The sequence below is a fragment of the Crinia signifera genome, chromosome 1 (assembly GCF_055691185.1).
Source record: "Crinia signifera chromosome 1, ASM5569118v1, whole genome shotgun sequence".
NCBI lineage: Eukaryota > Metazoa > Chordata > Amphibia > Anura > Myobatrachidae > Crinia > Crinia signifera.
Genome location: NC_139217.1, coordinates 401,690,850 through 401,707,511, shown reverse-complemented (window position 1 = coordinate 401,707,511; position 16,662 = coordinate 401,690,850). Strand labels below are relative to the sequence as shown.

General features: G+C 45.2%; 1 protein-coding gene across 1 annotated transcript in view; it reads left to right on the top strand.

The window, feature by feature from the left end:
• Positions 1 to 16,662, top strand: part of MAN2A1 (mannosidase alpha class 2A member 1) — a 151,543-nt gene that overhangs the window by 123,446 nt on the left and 11,435 nt on the right. The window contains exons 16-20 of the mRNA XM_083151681.1: positions 765 to 876; positions 2,581 to 2,714; positions 4,576 to 4,717; positions 9,158 to 9,291; positions 16,364 to 16,558. Coding sequence (XP_083007807.1) covers positions 765 to 876; positions 2,581 to 2,714; positions 4,576 to 4,717; positions 9,158 to 9,291; positions 16,364 to 16,558 — 717 coding nt within the window. The remainder of the gene's footprint in view (positions 1 to 764; positions 877 to 2,580; positions 2,715 to 4,575; positions 4,718 to 9,157; positions 9,292 to 16,363; positions 16,559 to 16,662) is intronic.

The following is a 16,662-nucleotide window of genomic DNA, read 5'->3' as shown; positions in this document are numbered from 1 at the left end:
AGAGCCTGTTTGTGATGTTCTCTGAAGAGAACAGTACATGCCGTAGTAGTAAGTGTTCAGATTCTTGGTAATTTCTTGCATGGAATTTTTCACATAAGTTCTTTTTCTGCCAATTTTGAGAGTATAATGGAATCCACAAATGTAATGCTCCACATACTCAACTAGCTCAAAGGAAGGCCAGTTTTAAAGCTTCTCTAATGAGCAAACCCATTTTCAGCTGTGCTAACATCATTGCTCAAGGGTTTTTAAGGGTTTTCTAATCATTCATTAGTCTTCTGTATAGAGTGTATTTCTGATTAATTTAATGTTCTTTCTCTTCATTGGAAAAAAAAAAAAAAGTGTCCACAAACTTTTGAATGTGAAGTATTATTGACTGTCGACCTAATATCTGGATACCAAAATAAATGTATACCTACAACCCAAAGTATCAGAATGATTGCAGTGGTGTATTGGCATAGCATTACTGCCTCACTTCCCTGAGGTCATGGGTTAGATTCCTACCATGGCTCTAACTGTGTGTGGGTTTTCTCTGGGTACTCAGGTTTCCTCCCACAATCCAAAAATATACCGGTAGGTTATTAGGCTTCCAACAAAAATTAACCCTAGAATGTGTGTGTGTATATGGGGTAGGGAATATAGATTGTAAGCTCCACTGGAGCAGGGACTGATGTGAGTTCTCTCTGTAAAGCGCTATGGAATATGTGTGTGTTTAAATAAATTTCTGTTAATAAATAAAATGATTGACATGTGTTTCCCTTTTTCAGCCCTATGTGTCTGATCCGCCAGTTGTACGAATCACCCATGGCAATGTCTTTAGTGAAGTTGTTTGTTTCTTCAGACATGTAACTCACACTGTGCGACTTTACAATGTGCCAGGTAAGGTTCCTAGGTGTTGTATTTATAGGAATAGCACTACATGTTAGTATCTACTCTCCCTGAATGTCTCGGAATGGAGGTCAGTCCATAGATTCAACATACAACAGGGTCACAATGATGCAATCTGAATCATTCAGACCTGACCCCTGTGAACCATGATATGGTTTGTATGATTGTGCAGTAGCGAGTGGGGCCTAATTTGAATCCATTGCTTTGCACTTACACATATTTTATCAGTAGGGAAAGGTCAGGTGCTGTGATTAGGCAAGTTGGTGGGGGTTCAGAAAGAAGGTGGATATGCTACACATCTTATTTCCTCTTGTATAGATCTCATTATTGATCCATATCCTGCAGACTAATGCATAGCATTCTTGCCTTCTCAGCAGCTTCTGAAACCCATGCAAGCACTGGGAGAATATACAAACTCTACACAGTTTGGGCTATGGTGGGGATTGAACACAAGATCTGTCATTAATGCTAACCATAGCACCAACTGTGCTGACCCGTCACATAAATGGTAGAATAATTAAGGATGAATTCAATGTGAAATTACTATTTTTGAGCAGTTTGTTCTAAACCTAAAAATGGTTGCTGATCTCTGTGAGATACGCAGAAGATGCCAGCATCGCTTACATCCGTTGTATAAAGTCAAATAAAAATTCTGGAAAAAAAATAAATAAAAGATTATATTTCCTATATAAGGTAAACATAGGGCATTATGATGAATAAAAAGGTTTGCTTGGCAATTTTCATACCAATTTTGACAATTCACTTGGCCCTCAAAGGGCTGACACTGATATATTTGCACTGTAGCTTGCATATACCAATAAAAAAAATGCATCTCCAAGTACTTATAAGTCAACAATCACATTGTGCCAGTCTCAGGAATACGCAACATAACACACATTGTACATTCCGTTTTAACCCTTTGAGTGCCAAGGGAATGTGTCAAAATAGGCGTGAAAATTGGCAAGCAAGCATTTGTAATCCTCATGATTGGTTTCCTTTTTTATGTTTTTTTTTTTTTTTTTTTTTACACCACATTCTTTTAATTTGAATATATATACAACAACTGTCAGCGATGCTGGCCCTCACAGATACTGGCACTCAAAGGGTTAAATCCATGCAACTCATTCATTAAAGGACCCAAAGCCTAAACCTCCAAAGGGCCTAGATCAGTGATTTTCAACCTTTTTACCTTGCGGCACACTAAATAAGATTTTAAAATTGCCAAGGCACACAATGAAAGCAAAACACATTGGCCCCCACAGGAAAAAATGAAACCTATTGTTCCCCATATAAAAAACAATCACACTGGCCCCACAGGTAACACAAATAAAATACATTGGCCCTTTAAATGTAAAGAAGATAACACTTGAACTGGTGGTGGCTGTAAACTGGTTTGGGCATCTCTAGATCTGGAGGCACACTTGAGAACAGCTCAAGGCACACTAGTGTGCCATGGCACAGTAGTTGAAAAACACTGGCCTAGATCTTTAATATGATGAAGTAGGATCTCAGAAGGTAGCATGAATAGAAAGATTGTACCAACTTCTAGACAAATCCTCCATGGCAGAAAGAGGAGCAAAATCGTACACCCAATATATAAATTTGAAGACCAATATTGTACTTTATTTTTTTTTTTTTTTTTTTTTAAATGGAAACTTGTATTTCTTCTGTAAAATAAGTGTTGGATTTCTCCAGGCGTTGAAGGACAGTCTCCTGAAATAACGAACGTTGTGGACATCCGAGGAGAATTCAATCGTGAGATCGTAATGAGGATAACTTCAGACATAAACAGCCAAAATAAGTTTTACTCTGATCTAAATGGTTACCAGGTATGCTATATAGGTACATTGATTTACTTCTCAGACACTTACATAATGCATTCAGAATTTACCAAACGTTTGCCATTATAACAACCTACATACTTGTTTTCATGTTTCTCTGTTATCAAAAATAATTGCCATAAGTGGTGTAGATCACCAGTAAAGAGCACTGATAACATCGCTGACAATGAAGAGCATTGCTGGGGACCACAATGATAAATCCACTGCATAATCTTTCAGATGTTGTGTATATCACCATGTACTGTTGTCTCGGGTGTCATAAATGAAACTGAAAACTCCAATGGGCCAGCAAACTGTTCATACAGTTGGAGCCCCTTTCATTCACACTCAGTGCTCACCAGAACCTCCCCATTGGAGAGCGGTGGCGGAGAGGGACTCCATCAGACTAAGACGCGCATACATCCCAGTCACTCAGCGGCTGGGCAGCGTGATCATGCCCGTCTTCATTTCAGGGAGACGGCAGGGTTTGGGTGGCTGGGACTGGCGATAGAGGGGAGCTCCGTCGGAATTTGGACGTGCGAACGCCCCCTTCCGACGGCTGGCAGGGGCTGGCGATGGAATAGTTAGCCCCTGCAAAGAAGAGGCCGGCTCCATCTGTACTTTAGGTACTCTTTACTTAGAAGGGCGCCCACGATTTTGATCGTGGGCATCGTTCGTAAAAAATCTCGGGCATTGAATGCACTAAAAAATCGGGTGCGATCAACCGACGAGATGCCCGAGATTTCCCATAGGGAACAATGTTAAATGTCTCAATTGACCCAATTTTCCTGTTCAATGCCTCAATTGACCCGATTTTTCCATAGGAAACAATGTTAAATGGGCCACAGAGGCCAAATAGGCACCCTGAAGTGTATAATGGCCACCCGAATTGTTAACGTCAACCCGATGCGTGGCGAGCGCAGCGGTACGCGTCCTACGACCTTTTCATACCCCCACTATCCACGTCGGCGTGGAGTTGAGAATAGAAAGTGTGGCGAGCGCAGCGAGGCGAGCGCACGCGGACAGCTGTGAAGCCCGCGAGGGGACGCGGATACCTGTGAAGGTATCCGCGTCCCCTCGCGGGGCTCGCTGCGCTCGCCACGCTTCGGGCTCGGTGGCTCGCTGCGCTCGCCACACTTTCTATTCTCAACTCCACGCAGACGTGGATAGTGGGGGTATGAAAAGGTCGTAGGACGCGTACCGCCGCCCCTCGCGGGCTCGCCACGCTTCGGGTTGACGTTGATCGTTGATCACTTCAGGGTGCCTATTTGGCCTCTGTGGCCCATTTAACATTGTTTCCTATGGAAAAATTGGGTCAATTGAGGCATTGAACAGGAAAATCGGGTCAATTGAGACATTTAACATTGTTCCCTATGGGAAATCTCGGGCATCTCGTCTGTCGCATCGCACCTGATTTTTTAGTGCATTCAATGCCCGAGATGGCCGAGATGGGCGCCCTTCTAAGTAAAGAGTACCGTACTTTATTATTATTATTAATAATAATAATCTTAGGAGTAGTATATACTACAATAACATCACTAGGATATTTTCAACCTCTTCAACAATAAATCTTCTAATAAATATATAAATGATTCGGATTTTCTTCATTCTTAACATCAAAATGAATGCAAATTAAGTTGGTTTTTATCTGGATTTATAGAATTGGCAGTCCAAAACATGTGACGTACAAGAGCCAATAAGATGCCGTTTTGAGATCCGAGTACTTCTGAACCCACACATCCCGTTTTACATGTAACTTAGCCAATGGGTTGGGGTCATTTTCTTTTTAGGACAGGTGTAATGTCCAGATTGCAATAGTATGTTTCCCTTTTCTTATTTATGCTTGATTTTTTTTTTTTTTTTTTAATAGATTCAGCCACGACAAACTTTGAGTAAATTACCTCTTCAGGCTAATGTTTATCCAATGGCCACCATGGCATATGTTCAGGATAATGCTAACCGTTTGACCCTACATGCTGCACAGGCTCTTGGTATTGCTAGCTTGAAAAGTGGTGAGTACATTATAGACTCCTTTAGCACCTGACCTTTTCAGCCCTCCTGACCTTTCTACCTTACAGAACTTTTTATCCAGTGGGTTTGACTGAGGCAGTGTTTTGATTACATTAAAATGTTCATTTATATTGGATTGAATGGAATTAAGAGACAAATTGAAATTCATACAGTTAGATGGATGGAAATATGTTTGCTATATTTCTACACTGCCCTTTATTTTTAGAGGCCTCAACCTGTGGGTCCTAGAATTGGTTGTTGAGGTTCTTAAATTGACAGATGTCATAGAGATGTGTTGTAATAAGTGCTTTGTGTATAGCACGGCATTCAAGCCTCCTGTTTACAGCGTGGCCTACTAGTACTTCATGGCACACCGTATGCCACAAGAGAATCCACTCCAGACAAACTGCAGTACGGTTAACTTGAGTTGTTCCTGGGTTGATGCCCTCCCTCCCCCCCCCCCCCCCCCCCCCTCGATGACCACGCCCGGCAGGGGGGAAAGCCGATCAGTGTGTATGGACCTTAAGCAATTATACAGTATATTTTTTGCCAGAGAAGTTAAGTGGGGCACATGATAGAAAATGCCAAATACAATACTATGCTGTATGCTATACACTACAGTGTCTACAGTATGCTTTTAATGAGGAAGGGTACAGGAAGGAGAGAGACATTCTTGGCAGGAAGAGAATTACAGAGGTAAATCACAATGTTCTGTACTTGTCATCTCTCCACCAAACCTTGCCGCTGATGAAGTCCTGTAAAAAAAAAAAATTTTACCACACATCAGTAATGCAACATATTAGCAGTGTCCTTATACACATTACGCCACACATGAGTGGTGCCATTAAACACATTACTGTATGCCACACCTTACTAGTGCCATTACTGGCACGGGCAGATTTATGGGTAAAGGCGATCCTAGGCACAACAGTAATGGCTGCCCCATTTGCGCAATGTCCCTTTCTGGGCCTCGACCCAAGGTGCTGTCTATGTAAGACTCTCAACTTGGCCACAAAAGCCATCCAAAGAAGCAGTAACACCTATTGAGTATGTAACGTTAAGTGAGCATCTTTGCGCCATTTACAGTACAATGCCAATAGCAGTTTACAGTCTAATGCAGTTGGGTGGCATAACATAGAGTGGAAGAGAGGGGGGAGTGCGGAGCAATACATATAGTTGAACAAAGTATTTTAAGAGTAATAAACCTGAAAATGCTTGTGTATCTTTAAACCATTGCAGATAGTCTGTATTACAATTCAATGTCTATAGAGGATTTGTGTAAAATGTAGCTGGTGACACAACCTAAAAAAAGATTTAATACTTTCTTAAAAACTAAACTGCAGCTTTGGATTCATGGCAAAACGCTGCTCAGTATTACTGTATTTTGGAAATAGGTTCTGTCAGCCAGTCAGTGCGTGGTGCTACCGATGCTTGTTGGCTATTTAACACATGCACAGTACAGCTTAGGAAATGCGACATCTGGTGGACAGGAAGTTGTATTACGCTCTCTAATTTTTTCCAGCTACTTTTATACCCCTTTCAAATCCGCAAAATAACCCAGGTTAAACTAAGGTTGCTGACATAACGACCCAGGTGTGGTGCGAAAGCAGCGAATCTTATAACCCAAGTAGAGCAACCCAGCCATTCGAACTGAGTAATAAGGAGGATTTAGTGTGAAATCACCACACCCGTGATAGGACCCAGCTTTTGCGATGTGAAAAAGGTGTTAGAAAGTCAAACTGCGACTTATACCCCTTTTACACAGCTGCAAAACCCTGGGTCTTCGGCGGGTCATACCCAGGTCAGTGGCAGTGTAAATGGGACACGCCGTGTCCCTTTACACAGGACTTCTACCCAGGTCCTGTCCTGGATAGAGGGCGGTGTAAATGGGTACGCCGGGTCATTCGACCCGGCTCCCATTTACATCAATGGGGACGTGCAACCTGCGGACCGCAGCTTGGACGGGGGGGGGCACACACAGCCCCCGCTGCTGTCTGCTATGCTCTGCAGTGGCGGCAGCGTAGGAGGTGAATGGATGCCTGTGTGCGGCATCCATTCACCTCCCAGACGACGGCTGGGGGGGTGCACGGGGGCTGGGGCAGCCCAGCAGCTTACCTTGGTGCTGGGCTTGCCCCCAGCGTGATGATGGGTGGTCCCGGTGGAGTGATCGTGGTCCGGCGCTTGGAGATGATGTCCTCTCCAAGCGCCGCCTCCGTCTACACTGCGGGTGGGCACCGCAGTGTAAATGTCCTTCATCCAAATGCTGGGTCGGATCCGGGATTTTTGGGTGTAAAAGGGGTATTACTGCAGCATGCTGCTACTTGGAACGCAGAACAGAGACACAAGATGGTGCAAAAAGCAGGGTGCACTTCATGGCATATGAAATGGATGTAAGAGGAGATACCTGTGTAATATTGAGAACTATGGAAACTAACTTTTTGTGGTCTAAAGTCAGCAGCATTAATGCTTGTGGTCCTAGGAGTTGGATAGCCATGTAGATATGACTTGTGTTATGTTACATTACATGCTCAATGGTAGTGTCAAGTAAAGCTACTTAAGTGCAAAATTAAGTCATATTTGATACTAAAAACCTTGACCTCTATACAAACCCTAGTTGGGTAGTAGCCATGATTCCTTGTTTGTCAGTTCTGAAGAGTTCTATGAATACGCAGATTTCTTTTCCTTTCCTAATCTAACGTCAAAAGTTTGTCATAATCATGAGATGTAAGAACACCGCTTAAAGAATTAAATAGAGTAGAGATTCAGCTATTGATTTATTATAACATTGCCAAACCATTAAAAATAACAATGGCTTTACACTCCTGCAATGGACTGCTTTGATCTGAAAGCAGCTGGGGTAATGATGTAAAACCTCTTGCTTGTGTAACATCCCGAATACTATGCTTTGTACACCATGGGTTTTGCTCACTGTCACCTGAGGTTGCAGTTTTGCTATTGTACCGCTTGTTGGGAGCAGCCCAGCACAGGGCAAAGCCCGCTAGCATGGAAATTGCCGCGCTGCTATTGCAATATAATTACAACCGCATTGATTTTATCTATCCGGTGTGTTAAAAAAACAGGAAAATAGGGCGGGGGGTAGTTTTACCCTAGTTAATAGTGTGTTCAGTTCTTCTCACACCCTATATAAACAGGCTGTGTTGGTTGAATACTTTTGCCTCTGACATACATACTTTTATTTTAAAGGTGTTAAGTGGGAGAGCAGAGAAGATAGAGTAAAGGAGCTGCACTTTTTGCAGTCATTTGGGTTCTTTGTTTCTCCTGTACATTGGTCCCTGACCTGTGTGCCTCGCTACTTTGAAGCTGCATAAACCTGCGCAAGAGCCTTACTTGGACAAATCAATAATACATTAGCATTGATCAGTTTAGTGCTAATTAGACTAACAAAAGTGGGCATTTGTGGTATTTGCACTGGTTATTGCACTAAGCACTTCTAAATGTTCAATAACCCAGCTATGTGCTGTGGAACCGTGACATAATAAATATAAGACTCAAGGTAGTTTCGCCCATTACAGTATATACAGATGTAACAGAAGACAGCACTACTGTGACATGGTCAGAAGATGCTGCACTGGTAATGTAGTGCTGCTCAGTGTAATGGCTGCTGGATTTGACTCACACTCTCTCTCTCTCTCTCTCTCTCTCTCTCTCTCTCTCTCTCTCTCTCTCTCTCTCTCTCTCTCTCTCTCTCTCTCTCTCTCTCTCTCTCTCTCTCTCTCGGCTTATACTGTACAATAAACTTGTCAGAGAATAGTCTCTTTCTACTATCCGTTTTGAGTCGTGAATACATGAGAAAGGAAAAAGTCATCTTTAATGTGTCAAAATACTTCACAAGATAGATACATGGTGTATCTATATAGCAACTATAATGCTTTCTACGTATATTTTCAGCTGCATACTGTCACTTTATTTGGAGGCTGTTCATTTTTTTGTCCGGGAACTCACATATGAATTACATCATGAAGTTTAAGTCCACTTATTATGGTCTGAGATACGTACCACTGATTTCCTGACATTCATATCACCTTGTCCATGTTTTAGAATCAATGCCAGCAGGTGGATACCTTAGGTAAACACAGAATCATGGAAGTACTGATTCACAAACCCCACCCCCCCCCCCCCATAGCAAAAATGTGGCAAGGCATGATGGGACTTGTAGTTCACAACAGCTGGAGGGCCATAGTTTGGACATGCCTGATCTAGAAGAATGAGACTTGTCTAACAGGGAATGTATTACTTTACTTCGACCTGTTTGCATTTTTTTTTCTGTGGTAATGTCTACAAATGGGGCAATGAATATTAAGCCTGACATCTCTATCTGTTTTTATAGAGAAAATGAAGGCCGTATCATGTTAAACTGCAGCTTAAGTGTAATGTTTCCAGACATATGAATGTGTAAACCATTGCCTCATTTTACACCCAAGGTCAGTTAGAAGTTTTCATGGACCGTCGACTGATGCAGGATGATAACCGTGGTCTTGGGCAAGGTCTTCAAGATAACAAAATCACATTTAATTTGTTCAGACTTCTTCTGGAGCAAAGAACTGGAGTAGATGAGGTATGTAAAATGCTTAGTCAAAATTTCACTCTTGTCAGTTTATTTAGCGCACAGGTTTCCAGCAGCAAAGTGTGCCGTGGCGAGAGCAGACGGAAAAGAGCACACACTCATCCATTTATCTCACCATCTGGTGACTGACCTGTGCCCACTTCCATTCTATCATCTGACTGAATCACCGTTACCTAATGGTTTTCTACCCTAGATTATTGTCATTGAAGAATACAACCACCAAATATGGGGGGGGTTGTGTTTTTTTTTTTTCTTTTAATATAAATGCAGTAATTTGACATTTTTCTCAGAATTGGGCATATTCAGATCTTTTTTTTATTTGTTAGACATAATTGGAGCAACAGTGTGAGTCTCGTGTGCATTGAATTGCAAATAAGGCCTATTGATTTCCGAAGCTGCTCATGAAAAGACAGCACATTTTCATGTTCATTTATAGGTTATTGTATTGTGTAGCATTGTAAAAGAAATTGTCCATACCCAGCAAATTATAATAAATTAGCTAGCAGGATTCACTCGCACTTCAGCTTGTTTCTTTGTGAGTGTTTTTCCCTTCTTGTAATGCACTGAGCATTTGTCCGGTCTTCTCTAGCTTTCACATAAACTTCTTGCACAAGCTGAATGTCTGTGTGACAGGATAATAATACCTACACCAAACAGATATAGATAGATATACCAACAGAAGGAATAGGTGCTTCATTGTAAAGCACAACGGAATATGCTGCGCTATATAAGAAACTGTAAATAAATTATTAAATTGTGCCAAGGATCCACTTACCATCCCATTAAGGATTGTTTCCTCTTGTGAAAGTTGCCTTTATAAATTCTTGTGATCCGTAAACTCCTGATGAAGTCCCATTAAGGGACGAAACGCATTGGGTATATTCTTCTGCTGTTATCAAGTATCTGAAATGTCTCAATGATAACGATAAAGATCTGGATTGTCACCATTGTGTGGAAAAAGACTTTTTAATAAAGTTTGAAATTACATGGACTTTTTACTGTATGCTAAAGTGAATTAGCCTAAGGCTTAATTAATCTAATTATGAAGATTAACACTAGGGGCGCCAACCCACAATTGTATTCTATATTTCCCCTTATCCCCCATCCAACAGGGCATCTTGTGAGTAAGGCAGCCCCCACATAATTACTTAAATTCCCAAGGAGATACAGTTGAAATCCCGGCACTTTGTCCCTCTGTGGGTGTCCACCACACCCATAGAGGGAAAATAAATGAGTTTGCGTAACCACTCCAACACCCTGTGCGGAAACACAGAGACATACGCTGTTACACATTGCGGTTGTGCCAAAGCGCCGACTGTGATACCATCTCCTATATATTTGGCTACATCTGTCACTCAAAGTGGGTGTCTGTGTCTATAACGCTCTGTTCCTGGACTTTCCTCTTAATGTGTGATTGCCTTCATCTGTGCTGAACACCTTTCTGAGAAATTAACCTGTTTAAAACAGGTGATGGCAATCATACATTAAGGGGAAGTCTAGAAACAGAGCATTGTGTCCCTCCTGGAGAGGGTCATGTTGGGAGGTATGTGACAGAGAACCAGCCCAGTGAGCCCACAGACAGTGCCAGACACCCACTGCCTTCCCATGTTGCCCAGCACTGCTACTCCACAGCCACCAGGTGAGCGCCCCCCTCCCGCGATTTGCGGCAAAACCTCCCCCCCCCCCCGCGCGCCCCCCCCTCCCGCGATTCGCGGCAAAAACACCCGCTCCCCCGCGACCCCCCCTACCGCGATTCGCAGCAAAAACACCCCCGCGACCCCCCCTCCCGCGATTCGCTGCAAAAAGAACCCCCCCACGACCCCTCCCGCAATTCGCGGCATAACCACCACCCCGCGACCCCCCCTCCCGCGAATCGCGGCAAACCCTCCCCCGTGACCCCCCCCCCCCCCCCCCGATTCGCGGAAAAAACACCCCCCCCGCGACCTCCCTCCCGCGATTCGCTGCAAAAAGAACCCCCCCGCGACCCCCCCTTGCACGATTGGCGGCACCCCCCCTGCGACCCCCCTCCCGCAATTCGCGGCACCCCCCCACGCAATTCGCAGCAGCCCCAGGATTAAATGGCACATGCAAAACACTGACATGGCTATGGTCGACAATGAAAAAGGTTGACATGAGTTTTTGAAGATTTATTTTTAATTTTTTTAATTTTTTCATATTCATTGTCATGTGTCGACATGGACACCAATGAAGTGGCACTTATGTCAACATTTACATGTGTTGACCTTTCTGTGTTGATTTTTTCTTGTGGCGATTCGCGTCACACCCCCCGCAACCCCCCCTCCCGCGATTCGCGGCACCCCCCGTGACCCCCCACCTCCCGCAATTCGCGGCAACCCCCCACCGGAACCCCTGTGAACCCCGCCCTCCCGCGATTCGCGGCACCCACCCCCGCGACCCCCCCTCCCGCAATTCGCGGCACCCTCCGTGATTCGCGGCAGCTCCAGAATTAAATTGCACATGGAAAACACTGACATGGCTATGGTCGACAATGAAAAAGGTTGACATGAGTTTTTGAAGTTTTTTTTGTCATTTTTTGAATATTTTCATATTCATTCTCATGTGTCGACATGGACACCAATGAAGTGCCACACTTATGTCAACATTTACATGTGTTGACCTTTCTGTGTTGATTTTTTTTCTTGTGGCGATTCGCGTCACACCCCCCGCAACCCCCCCTCCGGCGATTCGCGGCACCCCCCTGCGACCCCCCCCCCCCCTCCCGCAATTCGCGGCAACCCCCCAATGGAACCCACATGAACCCTGCTCTCCCGCGATTCGCGGCACCCACCCCCCGCAACCCCCCCCCCTCCCGCAAATCGCGGCACCCCCCGCGATTCGCGGCAGCCCCAGGATTAAATGGCACATGCAAAACACTGGCACGGCTATGGTCGACAATAAAAAAGGTTGACATGAGTTTTTGAAGATTTATTTCATTTTTTGAATGTTTTCATATTCATTGTCATGTGTCAACATGGACACCAATGAAGTGGCACACTTATGTCAACATTTACATGTGTTGACCTTTCTGTGTTGATTTTTTTCTTGTGGCGATTCGCGTCACACCCCCCCCCGCAACCCCCCCCCGCGATTCGCGGCACCCCCCGTGACCCCCCACCTCCCGCAATTCGCGGCAACCCCCCACCGGAACCCCTGTGAACCCCGCCCTCCCGCGATTCGCGGCACCCAACCCCGCGACCCCCCCTCCCGCAATTCGCGGCACCCCCCGTGATTCGCGGCAGCTCCAGAATTAAATTGCACATGGAAAACACTGACATGGCTATCGTCGACTAAGAAAAAGGTTGACATGAGTTTTTGAAGTTTTTTTTTTCATTTTTTGAATATTTTCATATTCATTCTCATGTGTCGACATGGACACCAATGAAGTGCCATACTTATGTCAACATTTACATGTGTTGACCTTTCTGTGTTGATTTTTTCTTGTGTCGATTTGCGTCACACCCCCCCCCCCCCACAACCCCCTCCCGCGATTCACGGCACACACACACACACCTCCCCCGCGATTCTCGGCACCCCACCCCTTGACCCCCCCTCCCGTGATTCACGGCACACCCCCGCGACCCCCCCTCCCATGATTCGCCGCAACCCCCGCCCCGTAACCCCCCCTCCCGTGATTCGCGGCACCCACCCCGCGACACCCCCTCCCGCAATTCGCGGCACCCCCCCGCGATTCGCGGCAGCTCCAGAATTAAATTGCACATGGAAAACACTGACATGGCTATGGTCGACAATGAAAAAGGTTGACATGAGTTTTTTAAGTTTTTTTTAAGTTTTTTGAATGTTTTCATATTCATTCTCATGTGTCGACATGGACACCAATGAAGTGCCACACTTTTGTCAACATTTACATGTGTTGACCTTTCTGTGTTGATTTTTTCTTGTGGGGATTCGTGTCACACCCCCCCACCCCCCCCGCAACCCCCCCTCCCGTGATTCACGGCACACCCCCCGCGACCCCCCCTACCATGATTCGCCGCAACCCCCGCCCCCGTAACCCCCCTCCCGCGATTTGCGGCAACCCACCCCGCGACCCCCCTCCCGCGATTCTCTGCAATCCCTCCCCTCCCGCGATTCGCAGCATCCACCCCCCCTCCTGTAATTCGCGGCACACCCCGCGACCCCCCCTCCTGCAATTCGCGGCACCCTCCGCGACCCCCCCTCCCGCGATTCGCGGACACCTAAGTTGCAATACAGGGCATCTTTCATACAATTCTAACCATATTTCTCATATACAAACGTTCACAAATTAAGGAGGCGCAGCCCCTTACGACGGTGTGAAGAGCGCCCGTAGGGCGCGATGAATCACCTAGTTACCCTATATCTGCTGATACTTGGAATGTAGATTTAAATAAAAAGTTGTTCCCATTGATATTGATATTGCACTATGGAGCACTCTTATTCATTCTTTTAGATGTGTATTTCAAAAAGGCAATTTCATTTCACGTTTCACTCAAGACTGAGTGCCGCTGTGTAATTAATCACCTCTACCTCATTGCCCACAGAGGGCAACTGAGCATTTACCACTTTGCCAGGTAACCTGGGAGTGCCGGACTATCTATCTGTGTGTGTGTGTGTGTGTGTGTGTATATAGATAGATAGATAGATCAGCGTCACTCCAGGGGGCTGCCCTGAAACAGAGACAAACAACCCGCAGCTTAAGCGGGTTGTTTGTCTCTTTGTTTCAGGGCAGTTCACTGTCTTGACATGTGATATTTGTACTATTGACAAACCCTGACCTGTATTATTAAATTAATGAAAAGCCCCCTGGAGTGACGCTGCTTCCTTTGGCCAATCTTTGGATGGCACCCGGGGCATTTCTGCAAGAGATCATTGTTCTCTGTGTGTGTGTGTGATATATATATATATATATATATATATATATATATATATATATATATATTGGCTAAGAACCGGCACTCACTCCAATCAAAGGGGTGGTGAATTGCCTTTGGGTGCCTTCCGCAGGATTGAAGATACAGGCGAATAAGCAGCGTCACTCCAAAGGGCTTCAATCAAAGATATTTATTTAATCAATTGGTCGACACGTCCAGGTCGACGTTTCAATGCAACAGCATTTTTATCAAGACAGCGTGTGACCGATTAAACATGCAAGTAAATGGAAAAACGGGGGTACATATACTCACATAACCACTGATGCGTCCGCCCGGCAGCTGAGTGTGTCCAGACTCCCCCCACATAGTGGGCGGTCGCCCTAACACTGACGCCATCGTAGCCGCGATATATTCTGACAGAGCCTTTTACCAGTGCACATCTCCAGAAAGTTGGAATTGCATCCTGAATAATCCTGACTGTGCACAGAATTTTTCTATATTTTAACTAAGTATAGCATACTTTACTAAGAATACCTTGTGGACTTTGACAAACCGTTCATCAGGCTCACCTAAATGCATGGAGCTGTCAGCAGACTTTTTAACTGTTTAAAGGTATGACCGTTTATGAGAATTAAGAGACCCTTACAAGGACTCTCTAATGAAAAGAGTCTGAAAGACAGTGTACCTCAACATTCTATACAACAGGGCTTGACAATTGAAAAAAAAATCTAGGAGCCAGGATGAAAGTGTAGGAGCCAGAAAACTAACAATAGGTAAAGTGCGTGCCAAAACGTCACACCATAATGCCTATTACACATGTCGACACCCATTAGATATTATACCACATGCCGCAATGCCCATTACACATTATACCACATGCTGTAATACCTATTGCATATTATACTTCATGCCATAATGCCCATTACACTGTATACCAAACACCGTAATGCCTATTGCACCTTATGCCACACACTGTGATGCCCATTATATATAAAACCACATGCCATAATGTCCATTACATATTATGCCACACATTGATACCAGGCAGGGGTAGATCCACCATTACAGGATAGTGGATGAGAAGGTAGAGGTGGACAGGGAGAGGCAGGGGGTGTTGCAGAGAAAAACAATGACAAACAGGGGGTGACTGACGAGAAGAATCCGTGGGTAACAGGGAGAGGAAAAGGGTGCCCAACGTGGGTAAAAGGGATAGATAGAGTGTGAGAGAATAAGCAGTGAGTGACAAGGGGACTGATGGAAAATGGGTGAAAGGGAGAGGTAGTGAGTGTCAGTGTGAGAGAAGCAGAGGGTGACGGGCATCACTGTTTATATCCCCCTGTGCCCCCCCCTCTCCATTTCCCCATCCCCTCATTCCCAATAGAAGCAGTGCTGTTTACTGTACCTAGAGCAGTGAGTCCTGGCAGAGTTTATTCTGTCAGGGGTGCTGGCAACAGCCTCTGGTGTCTTTGCTATCAGACACGTAAGCATCGGGTTCCCGGTGGAGGACTACATCCAGTAGCAGTTGCAGCAGCCTCTGGTGTCCCTGTCATCAGACCACGTGAGCAGCAGCCCCGCTGTGGGTTATACTGTTAGCGGTTAGCTATAACATCCAGCGCGGCAGCAGCCAGCAGAGCCGCGCACAACTCACCCGGCTGCTGCTGTATCAGACCACACAGCAGGTCCGCAGCGCGACAGCCCCGCGATGGGTTATACTATAAGCGGTTATCTATAACATCCAGTGCCGCAGCAGCCAGCAGAGCCGCGCACAACTCACCCGGCTGCTGCTGTATCAGAGCACACAGCAGGTCCGCAGCGCGACTATTTGAAAAGTCAAGACGGCTCCCGAGCCAATCAGGAGCAGTACTCTGTTTGGGGAGTACTGTTTCCTGGCAAAACTGGTCGCCAGGAAGCAAAATCTGGTCGCCATGGCGACCGGGTTTTGTCGAGCCCTGCTATACAAGGACCTATTAAATCACTCTATTGTGCATATACTCTGCGTGTGAAGGCCGGCGGAAGTAACTTTTGTGTTATCTGTGAACCCCTGATGAGGTCCCTCGTAGGGACGAAACCCATTATTTTGTGCCTCTTCAGAGCCCCAGCTCCTACTGTTCGGAGCTTGTAAGCCTGGATGGTGTGTGATTGTGGTAGATGTTTGACAATCAGTTCCACCTATTCCGCTTCTCTTTATTTAGGGTGAAGAAAAGAAATCTACCAGCTATCCATCTCTATTAAGTCACATGATATCATCGTTCATAAACCTGCCTGTGATCCCAATGGCTGTGACGGCGGATATCGGTGCTCCTTCGCTACTGAATGCCTTCTCTCCACTTAAGTCCTCAATGCCTTGTGATGTGCACTTTGTGAATTTGCGGACTATTCAAGCGAAGGTAAGCTGGGTTACATGTCTGAGGCACCTAACCTTGCAATTCACGGAACACTGCTCTGTGGAAGCAGTTATCCCTCCTCTAATAAATGGACTATAGTTTCATAA